This window comes from Dendronephthya gigantea, unplaced genomic scaffold (assembly GCF_004324835.1).
Source record: "Dendronephthya gigantea isolate DGI-Jeju-01 unplaced genomic scaffold, DenGig_1.0 000028F, whole genome shotgun sequence".
In the NCBI taxonomy this organism is placed as follows: Eukaryota; Metazoa; Cnidaria; class Anthozoa; order Malacalcyonacea; family Nephtheidae; genus Dendronephthya; species Dendronephthya gigantea.
Window position 1 is genome coordinate 415,433 of NW_021163038.1, and position 22,790 is coordinate 438,222.

At 38.3% G+C, this 22,790-nt stretch overlaps 2 protein-coding genes across 2 annotated transcripts; both read left to right on the top strand.

Annotated features, from left to right (window-relative positions):
- The first annotated feature begins 26 nt into the window (after positions 1-26).
- LOC114523764 lies at positions 27-5,815 on the top strand. Its single transcript, XM_028544793.1, has 25 exons — positions 27-188; positions 457-577; positions 653-702; positions 833-945; positions 1,373-1,422; positions 1,532-1,650; positions 1,742-1,802; positions 1,878-1,976; positions 2,069-2,117; positions 2,221-2,280; positions 2,367-2,422; positions 2,600-2,655; positions 2,771-2,880; positions 3,018-3,085; positions 3,232-3,380; positions 3,481-3,656; positions 3,788-3,815; positions 4,021-4,180; positions 4,259-4,451; positions 4,595-4,657; positions 4,741-4,856; positions 4,985-5,068; positions 5,163-5,271; positions 5,417-5,543; positions 5,662-5,815. Exons 1-25 carry the CDS (start codon positions 115-117, stop codon positions 5,813-5,815), a joined length of 2,445 nt encoding a protein of 814 aa, XP_028400594.1. The 5' UTR covers positions 27-114.
- Positions 5,816-5,873: 58 nt separating this feature from the next.
- Positions 5,874-22,750, top strand: LOC114523561 (protein KIAA0100-like). The gene is made up of 46 exons (XM_028544523.1): positions 5,874-5,966; positions 6,049-6,214; positions 6,360-6,419; positions 6,480-6,576; positions 6,663-6,733; positions 6,803-6,939; positions 7,105-7,180; positions 11,444-11,540; positions 11,702-11,800; positions 11,898-11,969; positions 12,061-12,116; positions 12,261-12,399; positions 12,477-12,573; positions 12,672-12,774; positions 12,898-12,978; positions 13,120-13,182; positions 13,261-13,355; positions 13,662-13,938; positions 14,044-14,123; positions 14,335-14,407; positions 14,483-14,584; positions 14,709-14,765; positions 14,844-14,972; positions 15,092-15,220; positions 15,303-15,378; positions 15,576-15,742; positions 15,967-16,263; positions 16,370-16,474; positions 16,865-16,930; positions 17,024-17,121; positions 17,234-17,350; positions 17,435-17,527; positions 17,700-17,749; positions 17,832-17,946; positions 18,078-18,174; positions 20,602-20,680; positions 20,759-20,923; positions 21,038-21,087; positions 21,292-21,426; positions 21,573-21,641; positions 21,727-21,798; positions 21,874-22,014; positions 22,087-22,148; positions 22,244-22,277; positions 22,392-22,467; positions 22,593-22,750. Exons 1-46 carry the CDS (start codon positions 5,893-5,895, stop codon positions 22,712-22,714), a joined length of 4,716 nt encoding a protein of 1,571 aa, XP_028400324.1. The 5' UTR covers positions 5,874-5,892; the 3' UTR covers positions 22,715-22,750.
- Positions 22,751-22,790: the final 40 nt, after the last annotated feature.

A 22,790-nucleotide genomic window follows, 5' to 3' on the forward strand; every position in this document is an offset into this window, starting at 1 on the left:
ATGTTTTTAGCAATTACAAATACAAACTCCACGATATTACTCAATAATATCCAACAATGAAAGAATAATGCTTTTAGTTTTATTTTTTCAAACTCTTTTACCTTATTCATAACGATGTATGCATTCTACGCTCTGTATCTTGCTATTTTTGCCATTTTCGCTTCAATAGTCTACCTGATCTGTGGAAGGTAAGTTGCTCAATTTTCTCGGGCCTAAGTTGGTTGTACACCTTTCTATTGGTAATACTATATAAATAGTTGTACTATATAAGAAAAGCTGTTTTATTTGTCTTTCTTGACAAGAGGAGCTGCTTCGTCCGTTGTGTTCGCTTGTTTTTGTCATCGTTTGCCAAATCTTGGATATTTTTTCCAACCTTTGCAAACAGGAATTTGTTTTCTCTTGTCTGAAATGATTAAATATTTGCATTTGAATTATAATTTAACAATCGTTTTGCAGAATTATAGCAAGACTTCTCGAATGGCTTGTAAAGCGGTTGTTTAAGGTTGATATACAAGTGGGAAGAGCTCAATTCTTGGCACTTGGTAACATAAAGATCACAACGGCAGGTGTTAAAATTGTAAGTCAAGTTATATTGATCAGAAAACTGTGAAAGAGTAGTGATGTTGATGGTATTTTTGGACTTGTTTACCAGGACATTGAAAACATAGTACTGCAGACCAAATGGAGTTTCCTTGGATCAAGGTTAGATTGCAAATCACATTTGAATGTGCTTAATTTGGTCGACAACACTACATCTTTATAGTATATCAGAACACAAGTGCATTTTCTATATCCTTATTAATAATAATTTGGTGTTAATATATTTTTAAAGACGACTTTTAATGTTGTGTTTTGGACACATCACTGTATCGGCTGCCAAGAATGTAGTAAACGAGGATCGTTCTCTGGACACAAATCAACAAGGCCGACTCCAGTCAGGTGGAGGTAACAATAGTACTTGTATATAATTGTTTTATTATTTTTAATCTTTCTATGATGGGAAACTGAGGTATATACTTTGAGGAAATTCATCCCCTATATTTCTCACATGTGACTGAGGTGAAATTATAATCAGACAACTGCATATTACAGGAATCAAACCTCAGTCACAGAGATGAAAGACACATGCACTAACCACTGTGTTTGGTAGAGTCAAACTGGAGGCACTCTTCTCACATGTGACTGAGGTGAAATTATAACCAGACAACTGCATATTACAGGAATCAAACCTCAGTCACAGAGATGAAAGACACATGTACTAACCACTGTGTTTGGTAGAGACAAACTGGAAGCACTCTTCTCATATTACAAAAACCCCAGGATCTTATCAGAAATTACCAATTCACATTCCTTTTTATTCCATATTCTTTAGATTCCAAGAAAAGTCAAAGATTAGCTGGTATTGTGAAATTCATTTCAAAGGTAGTGTAAGGATTTAAATGCATGCATTCAATATGTATCAACCTCATACCAAATACTCTTATACCAAACTTCCAGCTAATATTGTATAAATTTCATTTATAATGTGTAGTATATGGGAGTTTATATTCACTCTCTTGATGTCATTGCCACTAATCAGCCAAGACCAACATTTAATATTGTTGTACAAGTGATAAATGGCATGAAAATCTTATGCCAGCCAAATGAGAGGTATATTTGTTGAGTTTAACCATTGTCCTTATCATATTCGGCAAGAAAGAACTAGAAATTGAGTTCAATTTTTCCTTAACCAATTTTCTAGTTTTCTAAGTTATTCTGTGAAGGCTACAAAATGTGTATCAAAGTTACATCAAACGAAAGAGGTTCGAATATTGATGTATTTAAAATACAAACAAAGAATAGAATAAAGATAATGATATATATTTGTTATGGTTTAGTTTGAAACAGATTATTTTCAAGATTTAACCCTTGCGGAGGTTTCCCTCAATATTTTCATCGAGGGCACGTTGAATTCAGTTGCAACGACTGGAGTCTTGGTATTTACATGCACCATTCTGTTTTTAAAATCCCTTCTTTTCTAACCTCATAACTGCACTAAAACGTTTCTACCACTTTCTTACTATTCCAGGAAGATTTAAGTATAAAAGTGAGCCCTATAAGAATCTCCATCGGAGACAGTAAGTGTCCTTAAGTGTTCGTTTTCTTTGACAAAACTCGACCATTACCCCGATGAAAACTGTCACGACATTTTCTTTACACACTGACATTTTCTTTTTCCAGATTTCATTAAAAATTTTCAGAAACTGCGGGGGACAAGTTTCAAGACTCGTTCTTCAACAGGTGAGGACAACGCTGAATAGTGAAAATTAAACAACGATGTCTTTACTAAAATTGAATTTTAACATTCATTCCTCAATTCCCCAAAGCGGCAGAGGGAGAAACCAAATCAACGAGTTCCTCGTTATCAAAATATCTGCCAAAGGTAAGAAATGGTATATCAGTAATGATAGGCTTCCCGTTGTCGTCTAGTGGGTGACATTAAGATGATAAATACTCATAATTCTTGGGAAGTAACTGCTGAGGTTGTTTGTCAATTGTCAGGTAAAATGTTCGCGAGCAAAGTTGAAGTTTCACCAGATACAATGCGTTTCATTTGCAGAACTTTGATGTGGCGATTGCTGAATCAGATGTGTTCATATGCGATGAAGACCAAAGGTGCATAGTCTTTGATCATAAACAGAAATGTTTTATTTGTTGTTCTGTAGAATTCGCGCTGTCAATACAGTACATATACCATGGAATTTCACCCATAATTCGTATGTCATTCCAGGGAGCTGTCAGTTCACATCGATAATCTAACGTACAGAGCCTCGCTTGCGGAAACACCGTCATCTCCGGATTCCAACTCCATGGTCAGACCAATGGATCTCTTAATAAACGGTATAATGATTATTATTATATGGTAAATGATGTAGCATGATGCGACCATGTACACTGCGTTGCTGCCAAACTTACTTCAGCTGAATTCTGAAAAAATATTTCTCGCTTGAAGGAACTTGTTAAAATTTATTCTCCAGGTTTAAAAGTCAAAGCAAGAGGTTCGAAAAATCTTGTGTCGTTTAGGAAATTCATGTTGGCTATCAAGGTAAAGTTGAGGCTATCTATCGCCATGAAAAGAAAGTAAAAACGATGCAAGAATAGAAAGAATTTTGACGAAACATGTTATATTTGAACAAGGAAAAGAGTTGATATAATCATTTTATCTTCCGTCCTTGTTTTTGGTGCATTTAGACTCAAGAATCCGAGTCGTCTTTGCCAAGTATTTGGTCCAAAGTGTATCTGGCTTCCTGTCAATGCAATTATATTCATGATGAGGTCTCCCACTGGGCGACATTTTTATTTCTTGAGGAACGAGACACTACAGTTGTTAAAAAGAGAAGGTAGCCTAATTTATGATCATTTTCAAGCTATTAATCTGACTGCACATTGAATCATTCTGAATTGTATGAACTAATAGTTATATTCCTTCATCTTCTGTAGTTTGCCAGAGACAGTAATCAATCTTACGAAGAAATATAGTTTTGAAAATAACTTTGAAATCGATGATATGACAATGTACCTTGATACAAATAAAAACTCAAAACTTGGGCAAGATAAACACGTCTGTAAAGCTGTCCTTGCATCGCTGGTTACCAACGTTGAAGTCCCTTCGCAAGGTGAAAACATCCGACTGTAAAAAGACAAGATTTCTGTACAGCAATTTGTTGTTTTGTTGCTGTCATAACGAGCCATTTCTCGCTTTTTGAAGTCGTATTTTTACTCACCATGCACGCTTTTTAAATTTTAGAAACGGAGAAAGAAACAAAGACAGTGAAGTAAGTGAAACACTGGAATTTATACAATAATAGTTGAACAGATTATAAGCTAAAAGACAGCAGATTTACTGTGCATGATAATGAATTATGATATGAAATATGGAGCAATGAAGAAGCAAGTTTATTTCTTGCTCTGATTTCAGTAATTTCGCTACTGTCGTTTGTATATGATGCATGCTTAAGTCTTTTGTTTTCTTCTTTCCAGTTGCTCGGCCAGACTGGAGAATGCTTATGTTTATTTCAATGTTACTGATGCTGAAAATACGAATGTTGGAATACTTCTTGAGGACAGTTCTTCTGTCTTGCCAAACAGTAGAAAACATTTGTGGGGACGAGTGTTGGAGCTTGGCAGTTCTAGCATTAAGGTTTGAAATTCCCTCGACTATAAACAAACTTTATTTTTACTGGACATGTTCTGAAATGTTAATCTTGAATCTCACTAGTGTGACGTCGAGTTAGAAAGCTCAACGCGACCACAAAACGCAGCCTTAAAATGTGATGCTTCATCGTTTGTTCTGGAGTACTCCCAACACACGAAGAATTGTCTCAAGGCTTTGCTAAAAACCGGAGAGTTTTACAAACGTTTTAAGAAAGAAAAAGCGGAAAGCTTAAAAGAAGAAAACTCTTACAATTCGTGTAAGTATTATATGCAGGATTGAGCTCATGATGATATACTGGATAAATATATTTCTAAAAATGGAGCGACTGTGTAAACTATTGTAGTCCATATAGCAGATATTAATAGGTCAGTGTTGGTAAATGTTTAGGTTTTTTTCTAGTCTTTCAGGAATGCGATGTCACAGTTCACGATATCAATATATTCTGTGTTGGAAAATGTGAAGGTGAGTTTAATTTTGTGCATTACAGAAGATATCGTTTGTGTACGATGTTGTTTACTGTATATATGCTTCCTTGTTTATTCTAGATGGTATTGACTCGGTTCTCGCCCGAGTGGACGTGGTATCTGTGAACAAAGAGAAAGATGATGTGCAAATCAGGACACATGGATGTAAAGTTGCTAGACTTGGCGAAGTAGGAAAGGTACGAATAGGAAGATTTGAAGATTTCCATTCATTTTTCTTCAGTTTTCTGGCCGAAAGAGGTAAAGGTGTCTTTCATCTCCGTAACTGAGGTTTGATTATAGTTTTCTTGATTGATTTTTATTTCAGGAAGCGTTGCTTTGTGCAAAATCAACTGAACTCAACCATACCATAATGTCGCTCACCTCAGCTGTAACAAGTCTTACGAGCAAGGTTTGTTTACCAGTGACACAGACGACACTTTGTACGGACTGCGACCGATCTACGACAAAATTAGCTGCAAAATAGAAAGAGTACTTTTCCTTAGGGAGCCACTGTGTCACTTCCTAAAATCCAAGTGGATTGGGATACGGCTTCACACATGGCCCTACACGATAGGATATCGGGGATTATTGAGGATAGCAAGGAATTGAAAGGTATGTTTTTTGTAACGATAAAATTAATGAAATGAATCGTTATCCTCAACTTAGATTCAAGTATTCCGTGTGTTCATTGGTTTTAACAATCTAAATTGTATTTTGGATAATAAAACGACTTTTGGCTAATGAATTTGTATTTTAGTCCTTCTAGCTGGTACGACAGACGATGCAGGTGTTAATGAAAAACGCGGGGAATTTTTGTCTAATGTTCAACTTGAAATCACAACGGAAGATGTTGCCATTGAAATGAAGACGTCCTCCGTGAACAGGTGACCGCTTTTTCATTCGTATTCTTGCTTCATATTTTCCCGAATGTTGACTATACTCTTCGAAATCTCGCTTTATATTCCTCCAAGTATAACTCATGACAAAATCTCTCAACTATAGTTTTGGTGTCCAGTTCTCCGGAGTTATAAAACTGGATGATGGATGGTTATCAGCTGAATCGCCAAACATCGATATTTTGTTTGATGCAAGAAGAATATTCCAGTTAAAGGTCAGTACCGCATCACATGAAGCTTATTTCTTAAGTTTAACTTGAACTCACTTTAAGGATATCTATCGCCATATTCGATCCATCATCTCCTTGAATATTTACAGGCATTTTCGCTAAAGAAAATGGCAAAGAATTCCGATGTTAGTCTCGTGAGAAACACGGTTGATGCCTTTGAATCAAGCACAAACAAATTATGGTACTTTTTTGTCGTAGTTCTTCATTTTTTCTTCTTTAACGTTTAACATCCTAGAGCTATATGACATTACATCTTATCCTAGGATTCTGGACGCTGATGAAATCTGTATTCTGTTTCCTTACCGTTTTAACTTTGGAAAATCTCTTGACAAACTTCTCATTGTGAATAAATTGCTGAAGCAACTTTACAGGAAGCCACGAACTGGTTTGAAGGATCCACTTTATGCTGACATGTGGATCAAGCTAAAGGTATTTACATTCTCTAGCACGGGGGGTGTGTTCGTACTTCGTAGTCTGCCTACATGCATGTTCAGAGGTTTCCAAACTGTCTTTACGTCATTTATTAAGGCGTCAAGTCTCAATGAGGGCAATTGCATTTAATATATCTTTTCAGAGTTTATCTTTTGAAATTGAGGATGATCCATTTGAAGTGAAACTGGGGAAGAACTACGAGGTAAAATCATTGAAAGTGGCTTCTGTTAAGACGCGTGTAGGAATTTTGTTTATTCCTTAGCTTCTCTGTGACGAAGCTTTACAATGGACTGAGAGGGAAAGACTTTTGGAGGAACGAATTAGCGAAAAGAGAAAGAATCCTGGAAACATGTTATCAGGTTTGAAAACTAATCACAACAAATTCATTGCTACACGGTGCATTTTGTGATATTCATTTATGAAATTTTATGGTTTATCAATTTAGACAAGAAAGTTGAAGGACTTTACTACAGTTTGAGTGAAAAGAAATCTAAAATCTACATCGAAAGATCCGTGGTAAGTCTTTTCGCTGTATACCCGCGGTTTCCTCAACAGATATTTTCAGGTTTTGTCGTTTTGGTTTAGAAATTATACGAAGTGGACAAGCGAACTCGCCTCTGCTGCTGGGAGTTCACGGATGTAAATTTAATGATTCTGGCGGACGAGTCGATGAATGGGGAAGAAAAGGTAGTCCCTCTGATGAAACAAATTGATAGCGAAAGGTAATATGTGTTTTGGATGTTTGTGCAGGATTCTGATTCAGGATAAACTGATTGAAGCCACTAATCTTTGCCAAGCAATGTCTTTATATTCATTCAAAATGATTTGGCTTTTTAATGACAACATTATAAACTGTCGGTTAATTTGTTATTCTTTCATATTTCCAGCCCCTTTCCCACTGAAGATGTTAAATTCTCAACTTTATGGTCTCGTTTTGTTAAAGGAACCGTTTCATCATCAACTGTAAGTGTCTTGAAACATTTTATTCATTCATACATTTACACCACTAAACCTTACAGCATTTATTTTGCCTCAATGTACTTTAACTTCGATATAATAATATAATAATTAACGCTTTGCTATATCGATTTATTGACGATATATTCTTGCAGTACATGCATAACTTTTCCATGAGAATAATTTCAAAGTTTATCAAAATCCTGGCGTTGTTTTTTGACCTCCAAGAGAGTCTTGTCCTGACAAGACGTCACAATATTGGCTATGACTACTTTTCGTTTCCCTTTTAGCTAAACAATTACAATAGATCGTGAAGTTTCTAAGTATATTTAGTAAATTTGAAAGTAATTTGAACGCATATCCTATGTTTTACAACAACACACAGATCTGTTGTTATGTTGCATGTCCTTTTGCTTTCTCGCTCTTCGGTGAGGAATGGCTTGTACTGAATGTAGTATTTCTTTCCATGTACCTTTTCCACATTATTCTTTTGACATTTCTTGTCAACAAGAAAGCCAGAGCGATGTAAAGTCCTTGGAAACCATTTCCAAGTACAAAAATGTACTCGAAGACCACTTCTCTCGGGAAAATCACAACGAAAATACCAAATAACCACGACAAACCCATCAGCGCTGACATCCTCAAATATATCCCAACATGGCGGGCGTTTGCTCCCTCGTTTTTCTTTTGCAATTGTCGACTGGCTTTGCTGGTTTTTTGGATATTTCTTAACGTGATTACAAGAAGGATTAGGTTCACGAAAACTTGTACCGCAGCAGGATAAAGAAATGCTATCCTGAAACTCTCCGGGTTTCCAAACCAACATCTGCTCGAGCTCTCGTTCCTTAGCGAGATCACTTGACATCCGTGTAAAACCCAGCACAGAGTCACCCATAAACCAGGAATACCCAAGCTGTAGCCACAATATCGCAGGAATTCTCGTCGGTTACTGGAAGTGTAGAGTTTTCCTTCAGATAGGCGACGAAATGTGAAGAAGGAATTCACAGCAATTGAGCCAGATGTGCAAAACGAGCTCAGAAAAGCAAAATGGTTTAGGATTGCAGTTATTGTACATAGGACAGGCGATGATACAACGATAGCTTCTACAATCCAAAGGGTTTGTGCGCTCGCTAGGGTTCCGCATAAAAGCATCAAGTTTTTGCCTGGAAGATTTCTCAAAGCACGATTCAACGAATACACAATTATTACAACTGTGAGACTGAGTACTGATGTTAACAGACTGATCAAAGTTACATACGAGAGTATGACGTAATGTATCTCATCTGAACGGTCGTTAATACCTTTCATTCTGAAGTCAAAATTGTCTTTTAAACATACCCAAGCCTTGTTATCAATGATCGTGTACTCACCATAGTCATAAACCGATTTTGTCACCCGGTTGTAAATTGAACGGTTACGAAACGGTGTGAAATCACTCGCGTTTAAAAGTACATTATAATGTGTACAATTCACGGGCCTGAACACTGTACAAATTGCCAAGAAACTTTCATTGTATTTGAAATATTCGCCTTTGTCATAGTACAAGTTCTGTGATGGGTCGAAAGACACCTGTAGTGTTCCGTTGGGGAATATTTTCGACTGGTTGGCCGCGATAAATGTTGTGTTTTGAACGCAAAACAACTCTCTTGAAACCTGACGTTTTAAGGAATATCGACAAACCCCATGTTTTCTGTCTTGATTGGCGCTTGCGTGAAAAACAAGTTCATTGATTTTTGAATAATCCCAAGGAAATCCTTCGCCATTATCGAAGTCAATTTCAGATCCCAACAGTTGAAACGCCACGACAAAGCTGTGGTTGTTCTGTTGATAAATATCCAGGTCTGAAAACTTCACGTTTGACTCAAGTAGACTGACTCTTAGTAACTTCTCAAACACGTCATCAAACCGTACACATTGGTTATCTTTTGAGCGTTTGCGACTTTTGTTGTTTACCGCTTCATACTTCAATACGATGGCGAATTTTCTCAAAAATTGGTTAGATTTTTTCATACTGTCGGCCGCCAAAACCTGGCCGCATTCTCCTGAGCGAGCGTTGTAAAGTTCACCTTCAGGACAGTGCAAGGACGACAAGGAACTGCTCTCTTCTGAACTCGTGAAAATTGCGCTGTAAGGTCTAGGCACTATTCTTCCACTCGCTTTTTCTGGTACGAACGGTGCGCACATTGGGATAATCCAGTATCTAGCGTTACATAAAAGACAAGCGAGGTTCCTGTAGTTTTTAAACTCACTTTGCGGCGTCTTGGCTGCGACCAAACCAGCCGGTTGCTGGGCACATTTTCTTTTCTCCTCCTCGCCTGCTTTGCTTTTGCAGGTTTTCACAACATCGTAACAATAGCGAACTCCACGACTAGCGAATGTACGTTTCAGATATCTATTTTGGCAAAAGTAATCGGTGAATTTCCAGAATTCAGACTCGGTGTATGTGCTCGTTGGCAGCACGTTGCATTTGACCGAAAATTTCCACGGTTTGTACACGGTTATTCCGTTGCAAATGGCGCAGTATCTGTTCAAAAATGTCACGTTATTACCATCGATCACCGGAATTTGTGTGGAGATATGATTCTTGTTTGGCTTCGTGCACTTCTCTGCAATCTCGTCGTTGTTCCAACCAGGATTGCATTTACCTATGGCCCAGATCTTTCTATCATCTACTTTACTGCAAGTCCACAGGTCGTCTATTTCATTTTTATCCAAGGCTTCTTTCATCCCACTTGCATTGCATTGTTCGTCGTAATCTTCACAGCAGTCGTTGAAGACTGAATCACACCAAGGATCACAAAAACACTGAGCTTTGTTTGTGTGTCGTTCTTGAAATTGACGGTTCGAACCGCAGCGTCCAGCACAACTCTTGGCGTCAGAACATTTCATTGAAATGAGTGGAATCCGCCAAACATTCACATCGGTAGTGTTCAAATCCGTTCCATTTTCTGCGCGCTTTCCTTCGAACTTTGAATAACGGTTGTCGACTTTCCTTGGTCTAATTTCTGTAGTATTTAAGGTCGGTTCCGAAGCAACGACTTTTAAATAAATTAGAAAAATGTGGACACACAACAGTCCGCAAATTCGGTGCATGGTTAGATAGGTGCTTCTGTTCACTCCACTTTGCAGGATTTATAACAAGCAATTTTACTTCGGTTTGCGTCATAGATGCTTCTGGTAGGCCAACGTCAAGACTGATTTTAATAACCTTTATATGATATGTAAATTACTAAATATTATAACATCGTTACTAATTTGCTTAATCGTCGTCATATTGCCACTGCAATTATTATTTTTATGATCCTTAGATGCTAGTAATTTTAGGCTTTAAACGTGGCAGAAATTCTTCCTGAATTCCCCGTTGTTTTCTCGTATCAAATCCTGTTTATATATTCTCAAGATAACTGTATGTCTGAAGAACATGTTTCATCAATGAACACTGATATATTTCTTCACGTTTGCTTGTATTTACAATCGTTCAACATTGGCGCCGCAGTTTAATAACATTACTTGTATGTACAAACATAACATCTTCATCAATTTGTCAAATCGTCGTCAAAAATACGCCGAAATTGATTGCGTTTGCTACAAAATGAATTGTAGTTCAAATTGATTACGTTGGAATTGTTTCAGCTTGCGTTCAAAGACCACCGTCGGTAAATATTAAAATCATCGCTCTTTTGTTCATCTGGAAAATTTAACCGAAGTATATTAGAAGGTGTTACAGCTTTGAAGAGTTATTAGTTTTAAACTTTCAAGCGGATATATAATCAACTTCTTGCAATCAAGTGCAGACGAACGTTTTGACTTCCCCTAAACAAAGTGTTGAAATCCCCTAATTATTCGCGTGATATGATGTTTTGAATCTATTATATTAATTTTACTTCTGTTATTCAATTTTGAAGAGTTAGTTGGATCACTTATTCCTTTAATTTTACAGTAGGATTTTGGCGCCCCTGGTAATTATGAGAAAAATAAAAAGTGGAATTGCAAACTGCTAATAAAATTTTTACTTTCTAAAGTAATATTTCGCTCAATTAAATGTTTTTGAACGCTGAGCAAATTAAGAGTTCTAACACGCCAATATAGCTACTTCAATGAATAAAAAGTTAGTTTAGTTTTGATGATCCTTACTGGACCTCTAGGAAGAACAGTTTAGAACTGATAGAGCTATCCAGTATAAATAAAGTTAGTTTAGTTTAGGTTCCTTCTGTAGTAACACTGGATCAATAAGAGTTTTTTACTTTTTTGTGTCGTTCTATTCCATAGTTCACACTACGTGATTACGAGCAGCCGTTGTTTTTGTGCGAGTCATTTGAAATCTCCGGTCATTTGATTGGCGCAGAGCAAGAAGCATGTGAACGAGGTACAACAAGTTTTGGAGCAAGAAATGTGGAAAACATCTTCCAAATGATTAATACTTTACTATTACCTAATTACCACTCCCCATTCTTATAATCACCTTTTGACCAGTGCATCCACCTTTGAATCCACTCTTATACACCATTATCCTTCATTATCTATCAGCCAAACGAACGTGTGTGATTGAAATACCTCATCCCTGGGGCGAGCAGAAGATCACCCGAGGAATGACGCCACTGAAATACTTCCACGATTTGAAGTTTGGTAGTTACACTAAATTCACACTGTTATGAACGTTTTTGGCATGAGTTTGCTGTGAAAATATCTTTCTTGACGGTTCACAAATACATTTTCAATTTAGACTTTGAGAAGCTTGAAATGAGTTGGGGTGTTGATATTGAACCAGCCTACACGATGGTCAACATTGCTTTTGGTAAACTTCGGTCATTTTTGACTTAATTGAGACGGGGTTGCAGGTATTGTAATGCTATGAAATTGATGGTGAATTGTTTTTCATCTTTTAGAATATATCAACAAAGCGAGTGTGGATCCAAGCATAGGTTTGCCTTTTTGGGACAAGGTAATGAAAAATAAAAATCGTTCATGCGTCTTTCATCTCTGTGACTGAGGTTTGATTCCTGTAATATGCAGTTGTCTGATTATAATTTCACCTCAGTCACATGTGAGAAGAGTGTGTATGTAACGAAAGTCAATCTCTCTTCAGATGAGGCTATTGCTTCACGGACGCCTTTTAATGAATATCAAAGAATGGCAGTTGAATTGGCGAGCAACGAGAAACCCTTACGATAAATCCGAGCAACTGGAAATTGAATGGAGGAATGTTCGGTTTGAATGGACAAATGGTACGTTTGTTGCTAGTCTCATGGAGCTATTGTGGCTCGTTATTTTTCTGTGCGGTTCAATTTGTTTTTATTTACAGCATGCTTTGAAATATTTGGGGATTTTGATCTGTTTACAAGAACGGCTTCGAAGTACGATGACTGTCGGGTCCTTCATCTTCCTGCCCTTAAATATCGGTATGTTGTGATTTATGTCTGCTCTGAATGGCTTTAGAAATCAAAGTATCTCAAACTGAAGACGTCGTACGTATAATGTCGTTTCCTTGTCCTTTCAGAGCTGATCTTGTTTGGCATTGTCGAGACGAAGCTGATGCCAATAATCATTACAACATCCGACCTTGTGCCCCAGACAAACTGCCAGAACTTCCTCCGGGAAAGGTGAAAACATTGCAATATGTAAATGCTTACCATTTATGACTTATGGGGCCATTCAAGCCGCTCGCTATTCACGTAAAGCATTTAAATGATTGGTTGTTTTAAATGTTTTTACTGTGTTTCTAGGTCCACGATTCTTATGCCGCCTTCAGATCTCAAAACCTCAGTCTAAACGTCTCGTTTGAAGTGGATGAACAAAGATTGAAGGTAAATTATCATGATCTAAAGATGCGATTACTTATCACAATTCTAGAAGCAAGATGTTTTCTCGTTTGCGTATTTTATTAACCATCTTAACCATCAAAAGTCTCCTATTCTTAATTTTTTCTTTTGTTTCATCCATTTCAGAAGGACGACATTCCAGAAATACTTCTCTTCGCCAGTACATTTAGATGGTTCCAAAATTTCCAGGTAAAGTTGTTGAAATTATTCCCGTCGCCATGAAAACAGTCCACATTCTTAACGAACACACTGTCATGTTTTACATAGGCTGTGGTTTGGCGTAATGTGAGTCGACCAATCAAGAAAGGCTCAATTTTCAACAGAATCCTACCGAAAAAAAGACCTTTGAGTCGACACTACAGGTGACTTGGAAAATTATGTTTTCACATTCTTCTAACAATCCAAAATCATAGTCTGGCGATTAAAATCATCATGTGGTGATTGAGATTGAAGTGAAAAGCAAACTCCGAATAAAAAAGGGCATCTTAAGAGTACAACATTTGATTCAAGACGCAGTTTGAAACTGTCAAGTTTTGACGTAATTCGAAATATGTTTTTTTGTACTCCCTGGATCAGATAGTTTTTTAGACTCCGGTCTCCGAAAAGTCTTTGAAAAAGCAGCCAGTTCTCGAGAAACTACGAGAACTCTTTTATCAATTCTGTTACAGAAACTTTGGTCTTAACCTAAAATTTCCCAAGCTTCATCTTCTGTATTGGGGCTCAGTCACGAGGCATTTGGGAGCAGAACTTAATCTTGGCACAGGAAGCCTAAATACAATATACCGAGTTGGTTTGTCGGAGTTTGAAGATGGCTTGATCCGAAGACCTGCTGCCACCTGGACGATTATTAAACTGGACAGTGAGATTGATGATGTCACGTGTTACGTCACAGGCGTCGCGGAGCGGCCTGAGAAAGAGACTGTGCAACAGTCGACGCCCATTCAGGTTTCTAGAAATTTGTAATATTCCTGCAATATGCAGTTTTCTGATTATAATTTCATCTCAATGAGAAGAGTGTCGTATTAATCATTGTCATCATAATCGTTTTAGGAAAGTTCTGATTCAAACGAGGACACGGCAGATCTACAAACGTTGGAAACATCAAAATTCTATCTTGGACACGTTGACAGGTAAAAACCATGATAGAGCATGACAGAATGCTGGGATAGACTAACAATTCCTTCCATGCAAACTTGTATATGTTTCTATGGTGTGATCACATTCAAAACTGTTGACATGTCAACTTAATACGGAATAAATCAACATTATTGCTGACGAAATAATAAAAAACTTCGCCGACTTTCACAAATCATTATTGATATTCGCTTTAATGTACAACAGGTTGGTTTATAAAAGAAAGGAATTCAACCAGGAAGAAACGGAAATGGATGGAGTTTCCTCGAATAATTTAGAGGTAAATGTATTAAAATAAGACTTCAGCTTCAAAAGACTTCTGAGTTCATGACCGTTATTTTGTGTGTTTTAACAGGACTACACTCATAACCTTGTCTGCCATAATTTCCGTGGAGTCTGGACGCTAACAAACAGGAAATTGACTTTTGGACTTGTGGAGACATACACAAGATCACAGGTGCAGTCCCTTGATCTGGATATAAACTGGATGATAGCGCAAAGTATTTTCCACTGGTGCTGAAATTCGAGCAAGTTATACAATTTACTCTGTGTACAACTTTGATATTTCTGTTTCCTTGTAGCAATTGAAGAAAGATTTATCAGCCGATGCTCTAAAGTCTGTTAAAGTTGACAACATGGTATGACCTGTTCTTGAGTACTATTTTATTAAAGCCCTGTCAAGTTTCTTTTGTTAAATTAACTATTCTTTGGCATAGAACAACTCAGCACTCTCCGAGTCCTCTCCTGACACGAGTACTCGGAAGGATTCGTCGGCCCGACGACTGTCGACGAGCCAAACGAAGCTGGACGATCTCTTCTCGAAGACTATGAGCGGAAAAGTTGAGGTAAGGCATGTAATGGATATTCCAGGACCGTTCCCGGGAAATTATGATATCCAGTTCTGTGTTGCCAATCGTCACCTCTCTTTTCCACGAATCTTCCCATTTTTATTCTCAATTCACAGGCAGCGGGTGACGATGTGGACAATTCAATTTCTGCGTCTAGACGTCGTTCAACGAGCACTGATGTTTTACTTGATAAACTAGTCTCGGATTTATCAGATCCTTCCAAGCTTTACGTTCTAACGGAAGAGGTTTGTACGGGAGGAAGGGGACCACCGTCCGTACTTCGTGTTCGTGTTTGTGTTTCAGGCTCATACTTTGTGTTATCCCTAGGGTAAAAGTGACGAGGCTCAATCCAGCGGTTATGCTCTCTGCAATTCTGAAGACATTCACGAACAACGGTGGCATTGTGAGTCAACTTCCAGCATTTATATATTCCTCAAAATAAACACATAAGCTCGTTTTTATTGATTCCTCCTTTTCAACATTCCTTTGTCAAAGATCCGGTGAAATTATCTCATCCAATCTTGCCTCTGACGCGACCTGAACAACGGCCAAAATAGTTTTCAGTTTCGTTATACTTCTTTATCATTTCTTCATTTCCAGTCGAGTTCATCAACTCTCAAGTGATGTTGAAAGGTATCGAGAACTCTGGTTGTGTCCTGGTCACAGCCGGCCACGCTGAGGTTCTCAATCGTCTTCATCAACCGACGCAAGTTGGGAGAAAACTATTAAACAAGAAAACCTGGGTCGGGCATTTGGAAAATATGCAGGTAATTATACCACGTGATCTCGTGCTCATATTTCAACCAATCAGCGCTCAGAAGAGTTGTCGAAATGAAAACCATTCTGCATATTTAATCCATTATATCTTTTGTTTCCCTTCATGACTGTAGTCGAAATTTTGTGTTTATGTTCAGTTGTAATAACTATAGTTCTGACATAAATTTGGAGCCGAAAAATTATGTTTCCATAATAGTTTTATCAATCTTTCAAGTATTTCTCTACGGTCAAAGCAACTGACGAAATCTCGAATGAAGAAATCTCACACAAGGACAGCATCTGGCTGGACTCAAATACGATTCAAGCTCGCCGTAAAAACACTGGCATTGATTTGACCGACCCATCCTCGGTGTTGGGGCCTGGCGATGACGTTGGGTCTTTTGTTGGAGGTTTGCTCATCAGAAACACAAAACTACAGCGAATAGTTTCAAGAGGTGGTTGCGAGTTTTACTACGTGAGTTTTGACGATGAACTTGAAGAGGGATTAGAAGATGTCCCTGCCTCGAACACCGTAAGAAAATATAGTTATGATTTTACAGATGTCGTCCTTTATTGAGCTGTTTTCACAATGTTTATTGTCATCTTTGTGTTTCTTAACTTTATAATCGTTTCTGCAGCCCGCGCCATCACCCTCTACGAGACTACGATACAATCAAGGCGCTGGGGATCCAGTGAATACATTCACCTTGAAACATCCCGTGCTGGAGATATGTATTAATTCTGTGAGTTAAAATGCTTCAGAACACATTGAACTAAGTATTATAAACTGTTCTTTCTAGAGGTCCAGTAAGGATTATCTCTTATTGATCCAGTGTTACTACAGGAGGAAACCTAAACTAAACTAACTTTATTTATACTGGATAGCTCTATCAGTTCTAAACTGTTCTTCCTAGAGGTCCAGTAAGGATTATCTCTTATTGATCCAGTGTTACTACAGGAGGAAACCTAAACTAAACTAACTTTATTTATACTGAATAGCTCTATCAGTTCTAAACTGCTCTTCCTAAAGGTCCAGTAAGGATCATCTCTTATTGATCTAGTGTTACTACAGGAAGAAACCTAAACTAAACTAACTTTATTTATACTGGTATGAATCATCTCTCTGTCTTTAGGCACAATATGCTCTAATTCTTGATATCGTTAGCAACGTGCTACTGTACACAGAACCGCAGAAAAAAGTACGTGGAAAAAATGCATTTGAGAATGTTTTTGTGGTAAGCTGCTCTAGGTATTTCCCCAAGCTATCTCTACAAACGTTTTCCTCATTACAGGAAGTATCTGAACTTGAACAACGTATGGGCTTCTATTTTCAACTGAGCACAGCAGAAGATTTGAAAGGAACTATTCTAAATGTACAGAATAATGTCAGGTACAGTGTGTGTAGCTCAATCAGTTCTAAGCTGTTCTTCCTAGAGTACCAGTGACGATCATCTCTTATTGATACCGCGTATCTTACCCTGTATTCATATATTGTCTTTCAGAACTTGTTTGACGGAATTAAACGAACTACGACGTGTTCTGTATAACTTGAATGAAATAATGAAAGAGAAGGAAAAGATGGAAGCACCAAATGAAAACTGTTTGAAGGAAATTGAAGAGTACGTTCTTTATCGATTGGTCAGCCGGCCGTCTTGACTGCCAATCAAATCTCATTTATTTCATTATCTCAAATTATTTTTTAGATTGAAGAGCGAAAGGGTGCAGTTAGAATCGTTGGCCGCTGATAGGAAAGCGTATGTAAATGAATTAGGCACGGAACTCCGAATTATGATAAGGTAAACATGTATTTATAGAGAATTTTTGAACTGCAAATGATGGGTTTTGTCGGAGTCTGCATTCAAAAGAAATTTGGGAAAACGTTTGGGATGTATTCCGTTGGTACTTCAGCCACAAATTACATTCCCTTGCTCAAATCCTCTTTAATAAAATGATATTTATTTTTGCCAGTGCGTACAAAGATTTCATGACAGACCGTGTAATGCTCTCACCAGAGAAAGGTAGGTTGAAGTGTCTTAATTCCTCATCATTATTGATGCCGCATACTTGGGACTATACGAGCAGCATTTTCTGTCATTTCAGGTCGAAACGGGGAGTTGATGAGGGTCGTTGAGGTATTTTTAAACCATGTTTCCTGGAGACTTACTCAGCCAGACGGTCAACTGAAGTTTGTCGAGGCGACTTTGATGAATTTGAGGTAAACAATTTTATGAATTGTTCTGTCCAGTGGCGGGATATTCTGGAGTGGAATATCTCTTCATCTGTGCTCCTAAACTGTGAACGTTGTTGAGCCGATCCAAAAGTCATTCATTGTTTTTCGTTTGACAGGTACACCAACATTACAATGACTGATTCTTCCGGAGTTCATACTGTTGAGGTTGGAAACTTCAATATGACGAATCTTATGCCTAATTCTCCCTACAAGGTAAGTGCTAAATAAACTCTTTGATTTTGTTCAACAACAGCCGCGGAAACTATATAGTTTTAGTCAGAATACTCGATAACATTAGATAACTCTATACCTGTTGTTTTAAATCAGTATTAAAATCTATGGTATATGAATCTACTACCACTTAACCTATTAAAACTAAGTGTGTATAGCTCCATTAGTTTTGAAGCTTTATCATAGGCAGCCCAGACATGTTTTCGTCTCGTGGCGCTCGCGCGTGTACACGAGTCTACTTGGTCTATTATTATGACATAATAGACCAAGTAGACTCGTGTACACGCGCGAGCGCCACGAGAACGAAAACATGTCTGGGCTGCCTATGGCTTTATATATCCTTCCTATTATTTCGAGAAGTCTAGTAAAGGGTCTGTGACTAGTTTCGCTTTACTAAGAGGTCGCAAAGGTCATACAGTCAGCCAATGATATTCCTTGAATGCCGCGAATTCCATAGGCATTGAGAAGGCTGTTTGCATCAGCGATCGCTTCCTCTTCCGAAATGCCATCATGGCTGAAGTCGTGAACGATGTTCTTGCTCGCTCGTTCGTGGATAATTTCTCGTGTAAGATATGTTTGGAAGTCCTGGATAACCCCGTTCAATGTCAGAACAACCAGCATTACTTCTGTCTGAAATGCATCACAAAGCATCTAAAAAACTCCAAAACATGTCCGCTTTGTGCTGACCAACTGACGCTTGAAACGCTGAGACCAGCTCCTCGAGTCGTGCACGAAATTCTTTCTCAGATCAACCAACCGCGTTGCAAACATGTTTCTCGAGGTTGCAAGGAGAATGTTGAAGTTGAAGAGCTGTTGTCGCACGAAGAATCCTGTGATTATGCTCCGGTCTCTTGTCTGAACGAAGGATGCGAACAGACGATGAACAGACGAGATAAAGAAAGACACGGGGCAGAAGAATGCAAGTTTAGAAAGATAACTTGTGCATCCTGTCATGAAGAGTTTGTGTATAACGATTATGAATTACACCAGTGTACCTTGAGAAAGGAGATCAACGATATGAAATTACAATTAAATGAAGTAACCCAGGCGTTGAAACAAGTAGTTCTTGCTCAAAGCGAAATGGTGCAGAGGCTACAAGCCCACGACCAAAGTCTAAGAAATATTCAAGATCCTTTACGTCACTTTAGTTCTACGGCAATTGAACGAGAGAAAACACTTGTGTTTGGACAGATATTCGTTTTCGGCGGCCGTGAAGGTGATAATAACGAAGGAACAGACAAGTCGATCGAGGTTTTCAACTGGTCAACAAGAACGTGGACTTTGGTTAAAAAATGTTTATTCATGAAACGGCGTTTCTCGCAAGCTTTTCTGTACGGGAAGAGAATCATGGTGTGCGGTGGCTGGTATTCGGATCGAATCGAGTTCTTCGATCCAAATGAGAACGGCTTTACTTCGTGTTTGTTTCCAGCAAGCTTGCCTTGGCAGGGTGTTGTCAACGGCGTTTTGTTTAGGAATAGATTCATCACGTTCCACGAGAAAGTCGAGGAAACGCTGCTTGACTCACCATGGGAAACCAGGACTCTTGTTGGGAAGAATTACACTGGTCTTACCCGGGCTGGTGTTGAATGTTTTGGCAACGATATTTATGTCGCTGGCGACTCAAAGTTCCTGCGTTATGATGCAGTTCGTAATGAATTAAGGCTTCTTCCCCCTTTGCCATATTCCGTGATAAACATGGCGACAGTCTGGTACAAAGATAGTGTCATTATCACCGGTGGTCAAGATGACAATTCCACCTCCTGGTTGCCGCTGAACGATGTGTTGATGTACAATGTCCGAACCTTGGAGTGCAAACGTTTGCCGTCGATGCTCGAGAAGAGAACTGGGCACGCAGCTGTCATCATGGGTGATGTGGTTGTCGTGATGGGAGGGTCCTCCAAGGATGCCGCAGGGGAAATCACGTATCTCAAAACAGTAGAATATCATGTTATTGGTGAAAGCACTTGGCAAAAACTACCCGATATGAATCAAGCTAGGCATGGCGTCACAGCGTGCGTATACGTGTAAACTAGGCCAGAACTGTCGATTTGAATGACTTTGAATAACTTTGATAAACATTTATCATTAGCAAGTGTCCACTCCTTGCACGTTTTAATACCTGTCACGTTTTAGAGACATTTCTTACTGTTCATCCTTGTTTTCCCTCGTGAATTGTACAAACAGACACAGTCGAAATATAATATAATGACAATGTATAGAAAACACCAACGATTTACGATTATTGTATGCTTTGGTAAAATAAATGTAAACAGAGTTTTCTCATGACTGTTTTAACCGAAGCTCTGGTCATTTCTGCCGATAACTCAGCTCGAATAATATTTAGGAGATTTAAAATTTAGGAAAATATGATATTGAAGAAAACTTAATGATTTATCTCCCATATCTCAGAACGTTATTGCGCCAAGCGGAGAAAGAAGAGTCGGTAAAGATATCGCCATTAGAGTGTATTGTCGAGTAAAATCACCAGGTAAGATACGATTCACTTCCTGTGTATTCTCTTTTGCGTAAATATACATTTAAACTGTGTGAATAATGGAATTAATAGTTGGTGGTATCGGAGTCAAAGATCATTTTGAAGTCAATCTTTGTCCCCTGAACGTCGCTCTCACTCACAGACTTTATAAATTGTTCATGGCGTATTTCTTTCCTGGCCGAGCTCACGAATACGTCAGAGAGGCGGTGGAGGAATACGATGGTGTCTCTGATGGAGGTGGGTGAAAGGTCTTGCATGAGGGGGACCCCGTAGAAAGAGGGGAAAATACTGGAATGCCCACAATGCTGGTTTCTTGTTATGTTAAAAATTATTTTTGTTGTTTATCGACAGCGGCGGCTGAGCAGCAACCCCCACATGGCGATAAAGATGATTTCAACGAGGTGCATAAAAACATTCTTCTACATAGTTCTTTAAATATTCAAACTCTATTCATATTGTGGTTATATCCGCAGTCAATTGTTGATAACGTTCAGGCATTTCTTTTCCCCTGATCAAAACAAGAGGATCAATATCATTCGTATTAGCCAAGCAATCACAGAATGTCTCATTCAATATTTTCCTCCCTCGTTTCTATCACAATACAGGAAGGAGCAGCTCAGAAGCCATCACGTCCAACTAGCCTCGCCATCTCTGATATCTCCCTCAGTACCAGAGCGTCTGTCTCCAGCCTCGAAAGCCTGTCACCATTGCAGTCTCCACAAGCACAAAGCTCTGACAAGGTTGGTGACTTTGTTTAGTAGTTGGAAAATCCAACCGTTCGTTTGTCATCCAGTCAAGGTCCAGTGTTCAGACTTCTTCAACATCTTATTGTCAAAACATCCTCTCTTCTGTGTAATACTCTAAAATTCTTTCCCCTTCATTGTAGAAATCTGGACGAAGCAGATTTTATGCTTCGTTGTCGGAAACAGCTTCGAAAGAGCTTGATAAAATGAAGGTATCTGCCGAGTATATAATTTTTTACTCCCCATCCAATGCGTTCAGGGATGCAACAAACAAATCATTTGGGATTTTTCATGCAGGAGCGAGCAGCCCAGACGAACAATTTTGTTTACGTGAAGATTCCAGAAATACCAATATGTTTCAGCTACAAGGTGAGGTTATGCTGGGGATATTTGTAAGTTTTTGTTGTTGGTGTGCATGCAAATAGTTTTTATTTCACTTTACAGGGAGAGAAAGAGAAGAATTTGGTTGACGTTCACAACTTTAGGTTGACCTTACCAACATTGCAATATCAAAATAGAACATGGACGTGGCTTGATCTCATGTTGGTGATGAAAAAAGATTATAAACAAGTTCTCGTTGGTCAGGTGAGTGTCTTTATTTCAGCGTTTAACTCCAGAGAGGTTTGTAGATCATCTTAGTTTCTTCCTTTTGTGAAGGTGATCAAAGAAAAACTGCATTGGAAGGGAGGCGAGAATAAGGAGACGAAGGAATCGTTTGCGTAAGTTTATAAAAGATCCTGATAGAAAACTCAACTTTACTAGTTATCCCAATTGTCTGTTTCTTTCCGATAAATCTGTGGTGTTTCTTATTTAGACCAGACAAGGCGAAAATATTATTTGGTGACAAGGTAAGTTTCCAAATATCAACACGATAACAGCTAAACAAGATTCGCGTTTATATTTTTCTGAAACATTTTTTTTTTCTTGCTAAAATGGCCGTAATACTTTTTAACATCATTTAGCAATATGACGGGCGGAAAAAGAAGAAGAAAAGTCTTTTGTCTAAGTTTGGTCTTAAACACAAAAGCGATAAAACAGGTTTGAAATTATCCTATATTTATGTAAGAGTTATACTCCATTAAGCCTGGGCAGGTACGATTTCACGACAAGAGCTATGAACCAATTTATGATTAATTTCATAGTTTGTCATATGATTTAAACAGATGCCGTGAGCTTCAGCGGTCTCTCTGTTGGGGAGCAAGCCGACTACGGTTTAGAAGAAGACAGTTTTGAACCGCTGCCCAGATCCGGTGACGAGGAAGATTTACCTGGTGCGGTACGGTAGTATACATTTAGGGATAACTCAGTTATTAGTGGGTGCGGAGGAACACGTAGTGGTAAACCTTTTTGGTCTACCAAAT

Coding starts and splice junctions, on each gene's coding strand:
- LOC114523764 (XM_028544793.1), top strand. CDS start 115: ATGTATGCATTCTACGCTCTGTATCTTGCTATTTTTGCCATTTTCGCT. Junction 703..832: donor TGGAGTTTCCTTGGATCAAG/GTTAGATTGCAA, acceptor ATATTTTTAAAG/ACGACTTTTAATGTTGTGTT. Junction 1,651..1,741: donor TTATGCCAGCCAAATGAGAG/GTATATTTGTTG, acceptor CCAATTTTCTAG/TTTTCTAAGTTATTCTGTGA.
- LOC114523561 (XM_028544523.1), top strand. CDS start 5,893: ATGGCAAAGAATTCCGATGTTAGTCTCGTGAGAAACACGGTTGATGCC. Junction 14,124..14,334: donor TATCTTGGACACGTTGACAG/GTAAAAACCATG, acceptor AATGTACAACAG/GTTGGTTTATAAAAGAAAGG. Junction 14,973..15,091: donor CTATGAGCGGAAAAGTTGAG/GTAAGGCATGTA, acceptor CTCAATTCACAG/GCAGCGGGTGACGATGTGGA.